Source organism: Hemicordylus capensis, chromosome 5 (assembly GCF_027244095.1).
Source record: "Hemicordylus capensis ecotype Gifberg chromosome 5, rHemCap1.1.pri, whole genome shotgun sequence".
NCBI classification, from domain to species: Eukaryota; Metazoa; Chordata; class Lepidosauria; order Squamata; family Cordylidae; genus Hemicordylus; species Hemicordylus capensis.
The window spans coordinates 7,750,777-7,767,024 of NC_069661.1; the positions used below are offsets into that span (position 1 = coordinate 7,750,777).

At 46.7% G+C, this 16,248-nt stretch overlaps 1 protein-coding gene across 1 annotated transcript in view; it reads right to left on the reverse strand.

Annotated features, from left to right (window-relative positions):
* Positions 1-5,587: 5,587 nt before the first annotated feature.
* Positions 5,588-16,248, reverse strand: part of ADRA1D (adrenoceptor alpha 1D) — an 84,199-nt gene continuing 73,538 nt past the window's right edge. The window contains exon 2 of the mRNA XM_053257531.1: positions 5,588-12,426. Within this exon, the coding sequence (XP_053113506.1) occupies positions 11,852-12,426 (575 nt within the window). The 3' untranslated portion in view covers positions 5,588-11,851. The remainder of the gene's footprint in view (positions 12,427-16,248) is intronic.

Genomic DNA, 16,248 nt, shown 5'->3' on the forward strand with positions numbered 1-16,248 from the left:
TCTCTAAGCGGTTTACAATGATTTAGCATATTGCCCCCCAACATTCTGGGTACTTTTAGACCTTTCTGTTCACTTTTAAAATAGATTTTTTTAAAAAAATGAAAAGTTTTAAAAATGTTTTGTGTTTCATATTTTTTAATTTTGTGTTGTAATTTGTTGTGTTTTATGTGTGTGTGTTGGATTTTTTAAAAAAAATGTGGTGTTGTGAACTGCCCAGAGAATAATTTGTTATGGTTTAGTACTACTACTACTACCTCTTCCTCTTCTTCCTCCTCTTCCTTCTCCTTCTCCTTGGAAGTTGAGTTGAAATAGCAGGGCACTTCAGCCACAAATTACATCAGTTTCCAAAGGACAGACCCTGCACCCGAAGGTTCTTCAGCTCGCTATTTACCTTTCCCCAGTCCAGTCTCTCAAAGAGCTGCTTCAAATGATATTGGTGTTGCACATGGGGATGGCAAGAACATCTGCTTGGTGTGCCCTAACCCTAACCCAAGTTTGAAACATAGGAAGAGGAGAGGAGAGCGGGTCTTGTGGTAGCAAGCATGACTTGCCCCCTTAGCTAAGCAGGGTCTGCCCTGGTTGCATATGAAAGGGAGACTAGACGTGTGAGCACTGGAAGAGATTCCCCTCAGGGGATGGAGCCGCTCTGAGAAGAGCATCTAGGTTCCAAGTTCCCTCCCTGGCAGCATCTCCAAGATAGGGCTGAGAGAGATTCCTTGGAGAAGCCGCTGCCAGTCTGTGAAGACAATACTGAGCTAGATGAACCAATGGTCTGACTCAGTATATGGCAGCTGCCTATGTTCCTATGTCCCCCCCTATGAAGGTGCCTTATTGGTCCCAATAGCTGCTTGTCTACTGTACAGACTGGCAGTAGCTCTCCAGGGCGTCAGACGGGAGTCTCTTCCAGCCCTACTTGGAGATTCCAGGGGGTGAAACTGGGGCCTTTTGCATGCCAGCAGTTCTACCACTGAGCTAATGCCCCGTTCCCTAAGGGGAAATATCTTGCAGTGCTCACATGTCGTCACCCATCCAAATGCAAACCAGGGCAGGCCATGCTTAGCAAAGGGGACAATTCATGCTCACTACCTCGAGACCCGCTCCCCTCCCCTCCAACTCACAGGGCTGGTTATCACCTTTAAGGCTCTTACTAGTTTGGGGCCCGGATACCCGAAGGACAGAAGAACATAGGAAGCTGCCTTATCCCGAGTCACACCATTGTTCCATCTCGCTCAGTACTGTCTACACACCAGGGCTGCTCAAGTTTGGCCCTTCGGCCGAGGTTGGCCTACAACTCCCATAACCCCTGGCTATTGGCCACTGTGGCTGGGGATTATGGGAATTGTAGTCCAAAAGCAGCTGAGGGGCCGAAGTTGAGCAGGCCTGTGCAGCTGGCTCGCCAAGGTTTCAGGCAGGAGTCTCTCCCAGCCTTACCTGGAAACGGAAGGGATTGAACTGTGTGAAGAGGACCTGGTTCTTAGCTGGAAGGACGCTCCACCGATAGCAGCAGCACTTCCTCTTTATTCTGGGTTTCAGATTTATTCCTAATCTTTTGCAATGTGAGTTTGCATTGTTATGGTTGATAGCTTTAGAATGCATTTAATGTTGCAACCCACCCTAAGCCTTCAAGATGAGGAGAGCTGGTCTTGGGGTAGCAAGCCTGACTTGTCTCCTTAGCTAAGCAGGGTCCGCCCTGGTGGCATATGAAAGGGAGACTAGAAGTGTTGGCACTGGAAGAGATAGAGATTCCCCTCGGGGGGGTGGAGCCGCTCTTCTGGGAAGAGCATCTAGGTTCCAAGTCCTCTCCCTGGCAGCATCTCCAAGAGAGGGCTGAGAGAGATTCCTGCCTGCAACCTTGGAGAAGCCGCTGCCAGTCTGTGTAGACAAAACTGAGCTAGAGAGACCAATGGTCTGACTCAGTATATGGCCGCTTCCCATGTTCCTATGATGTGGAATCAAAGTAAAGATGTAGCCACTCTAAGCAACTGCCTGTGAGACTTAATTGCTGACACAACTCTCTTTTTAAGGCAACACCTCTAAATTTATTGGCTGAGTTAAGAATGATGACACGGACCGAGTACGGAGATCAGGGATGAAGCCAACGTGACTCCCCCTCGGTCACCCTGCTGTGGTTCCAAGAGTGTCCACGGAGAAATGAGGCTTTTAGCATTGTGCTCGAGGGATGCTTTCGGTTAATTTAGCATTGTCCAAACAATCTTGTTAGGTTCATCTCACGTTACGCAAATAAACCTTCGCTCAATGTCAACGCCAGTACAACTTGTTATCCAGTAGGATTTCTAATTTAGAAACCACTGGTAGGTGCAGTGTCACTTCGGAAGAAATAAATGTGAGTAATAACTAAAAAATTTTAACCCTTTGAGTTAACATAATTTGTTGAAGGTACTTTTTTGTTAAAATGATACATGTGTTATTGTGTATTTAGCTCACTTCTCCTGATGAAGTCCTGCTCAAGTTACATAGGATACCTGTTGGGTATTATTTGGACAAGGAGCAACAACCAGAAGGAGCAACATTTGTACAAGGAGCTACCACTAGAATAAGAACTTGCAAGAAAAAAGATCTGGAAGAATTTTGAGTAACGTTTGGAGCAACAACTTGAACAAGAACCAGTAAGAAAAAAGATCTGGAAGGACTATATATCTACATGTATAAGGACTATGGGCATAATTGACCTTCAGCCATACTTTTGGGGGTCTAGAACACAGACAATTTCTTCAGTAATTGTGTGTTTCATTATATATGTTTAATCTATCCATGTTTCATGAAAGTTGTGTGTGTGACTAGACTCTTATACACGGTATATATACTACCCAGTATATGTTTTGTTCTTCCAGTAACTTTGCTGTCTTCAGCCCTGGTTGCTCAACTGAAGATCCTGAGTCCTGTTGCCCACTTGCCACCAGATGTCCAGGGACTCCAGCACCTGGCGCGGTCCTTGTTGACCCGGGCGACGACCGATCCGGTATAGATTTATTAAAGTTACGTCTCACCATATTGTTGATGGGAGAGGCACTCTTTGTCTTGCTCCTCTGGTGAGACCTGTCCAGTATGGTTGGACCTCTGGCATAGCTCTCACCTTCCTCAGAGCACGCAAACCTCACAACCACGCCAAGGTAGTGCCTCACTGTGGGGGGATATTACTACTACTACTACTACTACTACTACTACTACTACTACTACTACTACTAAATTCAATTTCTATACCGCCCTTCCAGAAATGGCTCAGGGTGGTTTACACAAAGAAATAATGGAAACAAGAAAAGCATCTGAATCTAGCCTCCTCCCTGAGATGCTAGCCTCCTGTGGGTACAAAGCGATCTGTTTGCACTGACCATATGTAGGCACATTCTAGCATGCGATCCCTTTATCTGGAAAATCTGAATCATTATTAGGGATGTTTCTGTACTGCTTCCTCAGAGTGGTTTACATGGCAGAAGGAATGAGGAGAGGTTCCCTGTCTCCAAGGGGCTGCCAATCTAAAAAGGAATGCAGCGAGGGAGACACCAGCAACAGCTTCTGGAAGGGACGTTGTGCCTCTCCTCTGCTGACTGGATTATGAGGCAGCCATCACTTTCAGGCTGTGCCTCCCAACTTCCTTGGGTCCCCAGAAGTTGTTGGGCTGCAGCTCCCATCTTTCTCAGTCACTAGGGTTGCCAAGGTCAAGCTTCCCAAATCCGGGTGGCTTAATTTGCATATTATGCAAATTATGTGGCAACTAATTTGCATATTTATTTATTTGTTTGTTTGTTTGTACACTTCCCCCAGGTGTACAGGTTTGTACACTTCCCCCTCCTTCTCTGCCCTCCCATGTGATCGGATCCAGAGTAAAATCCGGGCCATCCAGGCAGCACATTTGAAATCCGTGTAAATCCGGGTGGAATGTAGCAGCCGGGTGGCGTAGCCCAAATCCGGGGGCTACCCTAAATTCCAAGGGACATGGCAACCCTACCAGTCATAGTGACCGAAGGGTTCCCATCTGGGGGTCCCTATATATTGTTTCCCATTGTGGCTAGGGCTGGTGGGAATTGTAGTCCAGCAGCCTCTGGCGACGAATGGTTGGAAATAAGAACATACGAACAGGCCCCGCCCTCTCACACACAGATACACACCCCACTGTGAAATAAATAAATAAATAAATAAATAAATAAATAAATAACAACCCCCTGCTTTAAAAGATGCCTCTTGCCCAGGGTTAAAACAGAGAATTGGGCCAGTCCAATAACACAGGTCTAGATCAGATGTGATGGGCAAGATGCCCCCAAATACCAGTTGCAGGGGAGCAACAGCAGGAGAGAGGGCATGCCCCTCACCCCCTGCCTGTGGTCTTCTCAGAGGCCTCTGGTGGGCCACTGTGGGAAACAGGATTCTAGACTAGATGGGACTTGGGCCTCATCCAGCAGGGCTGTTCTTATGTCCACAATCCATCAAAGCCAGTGCAGTGCAGTGCAGTGGTTAGGCGAGGCTAGGAACCCACTTGGCCATGCAGCTTGCGATGTGACCTGGGCTGGTCACTCTCCCCCCAGCCTTACCTACATTACAGAATTGTTGTGAGGATGCAATGGGAATGCTGGGGGACCTGAGTTATGTGGAGGAGGGACATAATCTATCCTGGGTCCACAGATATGGTGGAACTACAACGCCCATCATCTCAAGGCTCTCTGCTGCTTGTGCTGCAGCACACGGACATGGCAACCGCTCTCTCTGGAGACGGCATCTGGTCCGTAGCTCCCTGCACGCACAGGCGCTGTGGATTCAAGTCAAGCTTTTGTGCAACTGCCAGCATATTCCAACCTGGCTGAAATGATGCAGAATGAGGTGCCAGACCAACACAGTTCACTATGCTACCAGTCATGGGCATCTGTAGGACTTTTTCCAAGCTGGGGTGGTGGTGGTGGAACCAGCAATCCAATACTCCCCTCCCTGAGAGTATGCCCCCTTGAATTCAACGGGAACTGGCTCATTCCAGGGGAGGCAACTGCCCCCCTTGCCCCCATGCCACCAGTGTGTGTCTGCATGTGTGTGCATGTGTATGCAAGGGAAACCCAAGATATTGTGGCTGCTGTGGTTAGTTGCAAAATGCAGCTTTGCCTCATGCCATCAGTGGGGGCCAGCCCCCTCTCAAAACTGACCCTTGCAAGCTTCCTCTTCCCTCCGTGTGTGTGTGTGTGTGTTTGGCAAGCTTTTGCAAGGGGTGTGAGGAGAGGGGTCCTTCCAAGGTCCTGAAGTAATGGGGGTATCTTTTGCCATCCTGCTCGCAGGATTGCCCGTGTGTGTGTGTGTGTGTGTGTGTGTGTGATATCATTTTGAATGCTTCCCCATGTCAACATACACCTCCCTGCTAACAATGTTAAAATAGACAGCAACCATAAATATTACCAAATTATTTGGTATAATCAGAAATATTTGGGCTTTCATTGATATTCCTTAGAGGATTTTTTTCTGGAACCCCCAAATTCACTTTGGATTCCAATGTAGGCAAAATATCATGGGCATCTCTACAGTGAAGTGACTTCTGGAAACGTCAGATCCTTCAGGAGACTGAGAAAGAAAGGAAAAAGCATCACACGTCTTAAACAATGCACTTTCTTAGGCAGAATTGTGCGTGTATTTGGTACAAACAAACAAAAAAATGTGCATTCTGGTTTTTTCACGGTATACATAAATCAATCCAGCAGAATTTGCATCATGGGACAGGAAATAAAACCTCACTCTGGCTAATAAATACACTTGCAGATTGAAAATAAAAAGGGGGGGAATAAGTAGTCATGAAATATCCAAATAATTGTTAAAGGAAATATACACCTATGTACATGGCTGTAAACAATAAGATAGAAAGTTTATAAAATATTAGTCCCGCAGAACTGCAGATGAAGTCCTCTCTGCTTTTGTGTCAGCAGTAAGAGTTGGCTGATGGATGGCGTGCAGTCAGTGGTCTTGAGTGGAGGCTCATGAAACAACAGAGAAGAGAAACTAGGAGGTCAGATCTCCCCTCACATATCCTGCTTGTAGGTCACTTGAACTTTTTGTAGTTCCCACTGTTGAAGAGGCAAGCCTTTGAACAAAACTGAACAGTGGCTTGTTTCTTTGGCAGTGGAAACTGCTGCAACAAAAGAACCAAGAGATGCTTTGGCGGTGCACATGGGCTTTTCTGACACAAACATGTTCCTTCTTTGGGTCATGGCTGGGAGTATAGCATAGCTCCTTTTTGTATACCAGTCACACGGTATTATTCCCAGATTTCGGAGTGATTCACACACCTCTATATTTTTAATCTGTTGCAACTGACTAGAATGGATTTTCTCAGTGGACTTGTGGTGGGCTGAAACGTTCATGTGATTGCTTGGATGACCCACATGGACTGTGACTCACCACAGTCTGATTCCACTAACTCATTGTAATTACTTTTCTCGATGTATGTGACGACTTGAATACATTGCTGGGAGCATTCAGAAAGAAGCCTAGTTTAATATACCGGCCTCTCTCTAGAAGCTGGTCTCTGTCCCCTTCATAATTATAACAAAATCTAGTTCTATTTATTAGTTCTAATCTGGGAGTTCATTTTTCTGATCTCCCACTCTTGGGACTCCAGGTTTTCATTTGGGGGTCAGAATGACCCCACACAGGTTTGGTCACAATTGAGACATCTTGTTACCAAAGCTTGCCAATGTGATCCAGAGGATGGAGTTTTGAGGCGGCATTAAGAGCACTTGGCCCAGAACTCTGACAGTGGCATTACAACGGCCTGACTGATACTGGATGTAGCCAGACAAGAGGGCATTGGCAACTGCCCAGTGATGAACCTCCTAGTATTTGGGTCTCCCAAGCCACTCCATCTCTTCCTCCAGATTCTCTCTATTTAAAACAGAACAGCAGGAAAGGACAATTGCAATGGATGATTGTAGCAGTTGATTTCATTAAGACTTTTGCAAGTGTTTCTCAGGGCCTGAACAAAGTGATGGATAGTTCGTCATTAAAAAAAGAGGGAGGGGGAATTAACTCTTCTCCCCCTTCTGTTAAGTATTGTGTTCAAAGTAAATCTTGGAGTTCAATGCGCCAGGATTAAATGTGTGTTTGTTAGTCCCATCACTTTCAGGTCCTGAACCCAATTTATCCCCTACTATACCACCACCCACACGTGTACATTCCTTTCACTTTCTCGATTAACTTTGTACATTTGATGAAGTCGGCTACTGTAAAAGCTCAAGCCACGATAAAGAGGAAGCAGGTGAGGGCCTCTGGGCTTACTATGGAAGGGTTGCCATCGTCCTCCTCCAGTAGCAGCTTCCCCAAGGACTCCAGGAATGGAGGATCCATGGGGCTGGTCCAAGTAGCACTCTCCTTGCTCTCACCGGCCCTCAGTGATGTCATCACACTGGCCATGGACCATCATGAAAGGACCATGTTTATTACGGTGTAAGCCAAGGGTTCTCAGACTTGGGTCCCCAGATGTTGCTGGACTACGACTCCCATCATCCCCAGTGACAATGGCATCCCTAGACACAATGGGATTATGGGAATCATACTCTAACAATATCTGGGGACCGAAGGTTGGGAACCTTTGGTGTAAGTCCTTCAGGTGGTATTGACTGAGTACTGGGTTAGGGTTAGGACAACATATTTTTGGGGAAAATAATTCTTCTCCACCAAAATAACATTTTTTTTTGGGGGGGGGCACCTTGAAATTCAAAACTGTTAAAGTGCAGCGCTACCGTTGCTTGAATGTTCAGCAAGCATTATGCCCATCAGTCAGTGCATTGAAACATGGCTGTCCATTCAAACCTTGTGTCAATAGAAATATCTTGATTTTGGTGGTCCTCTGAAGGAGAGATCCAAGCTTGGTTTGTTGTTTGTCTAATCAACAAGTACAATTGCTATATTGGGACTGGCAAGCAAAACACGAACATTTGAATTTTATTTCTGAGAGTGTGCTTCATCTCCCATCCAGTGGATAACCAAGCCGGACAGGGTCCCCCCCAACAGCTGAGCCATGGCCAGGCCAGGCCAGGCTGAAAGGGAGAATGGACTCAAATAAATAAGAGAATTAAAACAGAATTCCTAAGCCTTCCCATTAACCACATGTGTGTATATATGTGTCTGTATGTAGATTTTGAGAATATATATATATATATATATATATATATATATATATATATATATAATCTCAACATTCAGATCTTTCCATTGGCTGCAAGGGGAATGTTGGCCACATGCCAACTAGATTTTGCTGGTTGGTTGAAAATTCGCTGGTAAGAAGAGTAAGAAGCAACGTGTGCTGGTGGCAACGCTATTTTCAGATTTGCGGTTGCTTCAGGACTGGACATGCTGGCTCCCACTCAAGTCCAAATAAACAAGAGGAGAGGAAAAGTACATTTCCCACCAAGAGGTCCCGTTGGGAATTTTGCCATAGACTTAACAAGTTTGGGATCCAGAAGGGTTACTCGCCTGCTGGTTATTTCTAAGAATGATTTGCCAAACCTGTCCGTTATCTGGAGAATGCACTCAGGAACAGCAGACCAGATGGGGTTGCGTTTGCTCAATCAGGGCCAGTTTTGCCCGATGCTATTGGCTGCCTGTAGGAAAAATATTTTGACAAGCACCAGAATGAGCTTCTGTAATTTGTCCAGCCGGCTCGTGCTTTGACAGCCAGGGGAAAAGGGAATAGAAAGATGCAGACAACCCTCTCTTGATGTCCCATCTCATTAGAGAGAGAAAGGACATCTTCTTTCTTCCACCTATACTTTTCCTTTTTGTAAGATCATCATGATTAGCCTTGAAACAGCATTTACATATATATAACCAATTTGGAGGCCAATTCAAGCTGGCAAGCTTTGCAAACAATGTTTTTTCTTGGTTCAGCGTGAAGGCCAGGGTGGATGCTGCAGTTCTAGCCGACACCGAATTTGTATCTTGAGCACAGCAGTTTAGCTTCCTAAGAAACTCTGTTGTATTTAATTTAAAAACTCAAGTTCCTAGTCCTTAGGGCCATGGAGATATACTCGAAAGTGGAAGTGTTACCTGGGTTCTACTTGCTGAAAGAAGTCAGCAGGATGGTTGAATGGGGCTTCCAGTGTACAGAGGGTGGAGTTTCAGTCTTCTGCCTAGTTTCTTGCCTTTCCCCATAGAACTAGCTGAATAAATGTGTGCAAAATGTTGCAATTTAATGCAAATTTGCCTGACATTTATATGGGATGCAGAACTTGCTTTTCCTGGCACAGAATGTTGATATACCTCTCCACCCCACCCACAGCCTGCACTTTCTGTCCAGTGGCAGTCCGTTCATGAGGCTGTTGTTGCCTCCGGGGGAGGGGGGGGGTTACTGAGGTGTCAGCAGGATATCAAGGTGCTCTTCAGGACCTAATATACCCCCACCCCATGGGGAGCAGCTACTTTGATGTCCTGCTTCAGGCACAAGCAGGTCTTGTCTTGAGCTGTCTTCGGGTATAAGCAAGCCAGTTCAGAATAATCAGATCTGAAATTTAGGGCTGGCAGTAAAATTTCCCCAAAGTGAAATTGGGAAGAGGGTTTCAGGGTTTGAGGAGAAACACTGGGAAAATTCAGATGGTTTCTCCATATCTCACACTGCACATTGGCAAGTGTGTATGGTTATTTTATTTTATTTTTTAAAGCAAGTCAGAACTTGAAACCTGATATCCGACACTTCATTTTAGAACCTACTTCTAAGATGTGATGATCAAAATGAGCATTGAACCCAGAGTTTAATTTGCAGCTGGCGGTTTATTCCTGAGCCTGTTTTGCATGCCAGGGGCTCAGCCCTGGAACCTGTGATGTTATGGTATGGAAAAGGGAGATGCCTCTAAGCATGTACAGAGTGCTTTCCCTTTATCACTGAGTTAATATTATCAAACCACACACCTGGGAACTGGGCTCCGTGACAGTCTGGGTGGACACAGAGGACTAGGGGCAGTTAGACTGGAGAGCTGGTCATGGGCGCTTTCGAGATTAGCTGCTCAACAGCAGCAAAATGCTTCAGTTCAGGCAGATTGCATTCAAAACGTAAATAGAAAAGCGCCCAGCGGGGGAGCAGTCTCACGAAAACTAACAACCTGAAAAAACAGCAACTTCTTTACGCCGGATATAGACATCACAGCACTATATTGCAGCGATTAAATTCGAAACAAGGCATTGGAAATGTGAACGGCACCCTGTTGTCAGCGTAGGGACTGCGGTGTCACAACACAGGAAGTGTGGACGCACACTTCGGAGATGCGTCGTGACCCCGTTGCAGGGTCTGATCTGGAAAGCGCCCTGGTGAATCGAATTCCACCACATTCCTGTAACCAACTGGAAATACAGCAATCATAAATTAAAAGGGGAGGAAAGTATGGGGTGGTAGTAGGAATGCGCTAAAATCCTCCTCACGATGTGAGTGAGTGCTACAATTGTGCTACCCCCTCACTATGTGGGTGAGTGCTCTTGCCATTTTGAGAGTTTAAAAGGGGCCACTGTGTAGCAATTTTGGCTTATCCACACTCAGTTACATTACACTGGATCTGTTTTCAGGGGCTGATATACTGCACGAGTACACCAGTCCATTATTTCCAGTGGGCTTACTCTTGTGTAACACAATTTGGAGATTTTTTATTTTTATTTTTTTGCATTTGTGCAACTTACACAAATTGTGCAAAGGCAACATTACTAGGCTCTGGTACTATGTACAGAATGTGCTCCAGCAAGGAACGCTGGGAACACCAGCAAGGAACTCTGACACACGGTGTAAGAGTGACGTACTCCTGTGCAGCGTGTCAAGCAGGATTTTTGATGTTTTCTGAATTTCTTAATAGAACTATAAACGGCTATGGAATGTGGATTCTTGAGAACCTTTCCCTTTGAAAAACAAGTTTCTAGGTTGTCATTATTACAGGAATGGCGTTTGCAAGGGGGAACATCTGCAATATTCCTTAAACCTGAGGAAGCTGTTTTTAACCTAGGTAGATACTCTCTTTTTCTCAGTTGGTCCCTCATAACGCCTGTAAACCAAAGACAGTCCCGTATTAGTCTTTCTTTCTCCTCACCCTACAAGCATATTAGCCGGATTGGGGCCTCTGTGCTCTGACAGAGTAGCTGTACCCATCTCCTTTCATGTACCCTTCGCTCATATCCTCCTAATTGTCCCTCATCTTTTCTTTGGGATTTTTGGGCCGCGTGGCAGCAGAATTCAGCAGTGTGTCAAGTTCAGAACAAAGCATAACTGTTGGGCAAAGTTTATGCAAATACATTACATTAGTGTGCATATTTCTAAATTCCTTGACAAAGAATTGAAGCTTTCTTGGTGCCAGATAAGAAATATTTCTTGATTATGAAGAATTTCGCCACTGATATCCGGACACCACCCCTCTCTATCAGGAGAAAGAGAGATTTCTCACTGCTTCATAGTAGGTATTGGCCAACGTCTCTCCTTTGCCCTATTGGAGATATGGGTCTGGTGTCCCACACAGCCAATAGCATTTCCTCTGCATGAGTTACCTGTCCATGTACAGCCTGACATAATCATACAACCCAACTGCATAATAGCTGGCTTATACGGAGTCCAGCCATTGGCCCATCAATTCCAATGCTATCTACTCTGACTGGCAGCAGCTCTCCAAGGTCTCAGGCAGGCCAACATCTTTCCCAGCCGTAGCATCTGAGACAATTTTTGGACTGGAGCTGTGAGGGACTGAACCGGGGACCTTCTGCATACAACGCATGCGCTCTACCACTGCTCCATGGCTCCTCCAATCCACCCTCTTCTGTGTCCTACGCATGACAGCCAACTGCACGTAAGACAGAGACAAAACAAAATGGAACTCCAAAGGGTGATCCCTGTTGACATTTAGATATCGGTCTCTCTGAGCCCGCATGACTCGGAGTCCGTTAGGTCATCGTACATCTGATAGTCAATGCACTCCATGAATTCACTGGGGATCCCTATGGAGACAGATTCCACCTCTGTTGTGTAGGAGGCCGTCATAGCCCCTTTGACAGAGCCTCCCCGGATCTTGTTGGAGAGGCTGTTCATTTTCTCCTTGAGCTGTGTCGTCGGTTTTTGGAAAGGGGAGAACATCCTCCACCTCTTGAAGTTCAGAGTTCTCCTCCTACTGGACCCTTCCAGGCTGCTGGAGTTCAATATGAATGAACCGTTGATGGTGGACATTCTGGACCTCGGCTGCCCATCAGCGTCTTGGCTGGAGCCATTCATGGAGGCCCCCCTCCAGTGGTTACCGTACACCCTCCAGATCGGCCTCCTTCGCCGGCGGCACTGGCATTTCAGCAGCCGGATGAAAGCTCTCTTGAACTCTTTGCTTGAGCAAGGGTAGATGATGGGGTTCACGCAGCTGTTGAAGTAGCCCAGCCAGAAGATGATCTTAAAGGCCATGCCAGAGGGCTTCAGAGAAGGGAAATAGGAACCTGGAGGGAAAAGAAAACAAAAGCACACCACAGCATCAGAATTTGCTGGGACAGGTCCTAGTCCACGAGGAAGCAACATTCGCTCTCCAGCTGTTGCTGATGTCTCATCATCCCCAGTCACTATTTATTTTGACTGGGGATGATGGGAGTTGTAGTTCAGCAGTAGCTGGAGTGCCAAGCTTGTTTACCCCTGCTTTAGCCAACTTAGTGTTTTTTGGGGGAGGATTTAATCAAGTATTCTGGATGCCCAAGGTCATCAGTGAACATCATGGTCACAGAAAGACTCACGTCTCCTCCATTCGCTTCAAGCACTCATTCCATATATAACTGTAGAGGTTTAGCCAACAATGTCTTCGAATTACCGAAAAAATAAAATAAAATAAACAGAAATTAAAGATTACCTGTCCCTATCCAGCCTCGGCTTAGCATCTCTTCAGTGGCTGTTGCTGGTGTCTACCTTATATTTCCTTTTAGACTGTGGGCCCCTTTGGGACAGGGAACAATCTTGTTTATTTACTATTCATTTTTCCATGTAAACCGCTTTTTGAACTTTTGTTGAAAAGTGGCATATAAGTATAAATATGAAAAGGGAGCATATAAGTATAAATATGTAGTAGTACAGGATGGTAGTGAATGCTGAGACAGGCTCTCCATGTATGCACCAGACTCTGGACAGCTCCAAAGGCCAGAGGCAAGCAGAGCAACAAGGGATGGGCAATGCCACATAAAAGACTGTTGCTCCAGCAGGGTCTAGTAGCAGACTACCAGTTCTTACAGCTGCTGCCTAGGAAGGGTGAATTGGCCCTGCCCCTTTCCCTGGGAGGGCTCTGTTCTTTAAAGAGGCCTCACCTAATTCCTCAAGAACTGGCTCCAGAAATGCTGGGGGGCCTCTGCTACAGCTGGTGAATCCTCAGGGAACTCCTCAGGGTCAAAGACAGGGCTGTGTCCTGGGGTCATGGTGTCGGTGCTGGCTCTGGCCCTCTGTTTCTTCTGGGTTGTGTGTGTGTTGGGGTGTGGGTGGGTCCCACTGGTACCTGGAGTCTGGATCCTAGATTGTTCCCAGCCTGTCTCATCCTCTGAACTCCACTTCACCTCCCAAGTGTTAGTGTTAGTGTGTGTGTCCTGGATCTGAGGTTATGACACAAACCCAGATTTTAAAATCAGGTGTAAGAAGCCTGTCACTGCAGATCCATTTTTGATCAGATCTCAGACCATCAGGGCCCAGTCCAATATGGATCTGGAGAGAACTCTTTGAGGTCCCTAGTGCAGGGATGACATCATAACATCCCCCGAGTTCCTTACTGGAGCACATCTGCAATTGCATCCACAACCTCAGTCTGTGTTCTGGCCTTTCTCACTGCAAGATGGGACCCTCTCAGCCCCATAAGAAATGCAGAGCTGGAGGAAAAGGGAGATCCCCAATTGCAGTGACGAAGGCCAGCGCAGAGACTGAGGCTGCCCAGCCCTAACGCATGCCCATGATGTTGTCGCCACGTGACAGGGCTGAAGGGTCTGATCTAGAGCTTAGAAGGCACCTAGGAAATGTTGCCATGGGCGGCCCTTTCATGAGGCGAGGTAAGGCATTTGCCACAGGCAGCAGAGTTCTGGAGCTCCAGCGGGGTGGCAAAATGCTCCCACCCCTGCCATCAGATTAGTTCTTCAGGACTGATCTGATCCTTGCAAGTTTTATAAAGAGCAAAGCTTGCAAGAGGCACCAGCAGGGAAGAGAAGGCTTTGGGCAGCCTTCCCTTCTCCCTGCCCTTGTGCCGTTCAAAGCCTGCAGGGTTGATTAGAAGGGGGCTGGCCCCCACCAGGGGCATGGGCAAGGCAACATTTAGTGCCTTGCCTCAGGCACTGCTATGCTTTGGGCTGCCCCATAAATTATACTCTGGATTATTTCTGGAGTGGATTATGTGTGGGTGTTCATGCCTCCACCCACCTTGAATTGAAACCTCATGGTGAAATTTCTCAGTGCAAATTGTTATGTAAACTCACCCTGTTATCCTTCTAAAGTCTGTCTGCAATAATAGAAACCGGAAAGTCCGAAAATAGCTGAAGATAAATCCTCTGACTGTGGCATTTTGTTCACAGGGGCTGGAAATGGCTTTCTTTGCAAAGATTAATCTCCGGCTGTCCATTAATCCCCATTTGTCCCTATTAATCTAGGATTTCTTTTTGCTCCGTAGCACTGCCCCACAATGCTCAGCAGATGGCCCTGTTGTTCTCTCCCAGGCCCAGTGACCATTACCCAGGGAACTCTAAGAATAGCTTTCTGACTCAGTCTGCCTATCTTTTAATTTTAGATGAATCATGACGCTGCGTGACTGCGGTGTTAATTTGTGTTATGGGTAAATAACATGCACTTCCAAGGTATTGGCGCTAAAACCTGGTGTCAAAACAGCTCAGAGGGGAACATTGGCATGGTGGGTATGGAAGCATTAAAGTCCTGGAAGTGAGAGCAAAAAGTGTATATCGTTGGCTCCACAAGAAAGAAGCTTCTAAAATCCATTAAGCCAGGGGTTCTCAGCCTTGGGTTTCCTCCTGCCCCTTCTAGACTTAGGAAGGTCCCCCTGCCCCTTTACTGGTAAAACGGAATCCTCACCCCTTTACCAGTAGAGCTCTGAACCGGCTTGGTTCAAACCGGGCCAATTCGGTTCCAACTCAGAACCGGTCAAGGCCAGTCCGGTTCAACCCCAAACCAGTGTCGAACTGGATTGGTTCAACATTGAGCCCGGCTTGAACTGAGCGGGCTCCTACACACCCTTACCCGCTATCAAGTGCGTGATTACTGATTGGCAAGTCACCCAACTTACAGCATGGCTAGTCAGCAACCACATGCTTCCATGGTGCTCACTGTGGCATTCCCTGCCCCCCAGCAGTTTCTGATGAGGAGGGAATTCCGCTTCCCCTTTGGTGGCACTGCAGCCGTGGCTAGGGGTCCCTACAAGTGAACTCCATCACTGGCTGAGGATCATCCAAATGATGAGAAGCAAGAGAGCTGCAATGGAAGGGGGGAATGGAGAGAGTGATCTGGGGGCGGGGGGAGAGGAAGGCTGCCATGATGTGGGACCCACAGACATCCTATACCCAAGGGTTCACAAAACCCTTGAGCTGGTAAATGCCTGTCTTTGCTATGTTCTGGCCAGGTCACTACCTTTCCAGATTACCAAGGTTCTTTGGAAAAGGAACCATGAAATTTATACTTGTGGTAAAGGTAATATGTGCTGTCAAGTCGGTGTTGACTCCTGGCGCCCACAGAGCCCTGTGGTTGTCTTTGGTAGAATACAGCAGGGGTTTACCATTGCCTCCTCCCACGCAGCATGAGATGATGCCTTTCAGCATCTTTCTATATTCCAGCTGCCCGATATAGCTGTTTCCCATAGTCTGGGAAACATACCAGCAGGGATTCGAACTGGCAACCTCTGGCTTGCTAGTCAAGTCATTTCCCACTGTGCCATTAAGTGGCTCCATACTTGTGGTAGCAAACATGAATTATCCCCTTTGTTAAGCAGGGCCTGCCCTGGTTGCATTTGAATGGGAGACTACATGTGAGCACTGTAAGATATTCCCCTCATGGAAGAGCAGAAGGTTCCAAGTTCCCTCCCTGGCTTCTCCAAGATAGGGCTGAGAGAGTTCCTTGCCTGCAACCTTGGAGAAGCCGCTGCCAGTCTGTGTAGACATTTACAGGGTTGTGCGTTTTGTTTTGTTTTATCTTTTGTTTTTGGCCTGAATCCGAAATACCCCCATTTTGTTCTTTGTTCGAAACCAGCCAATCTGAAACACCCCAATTTTGTTCTTTGTTCAAAATTGCAAAAGCCGAAT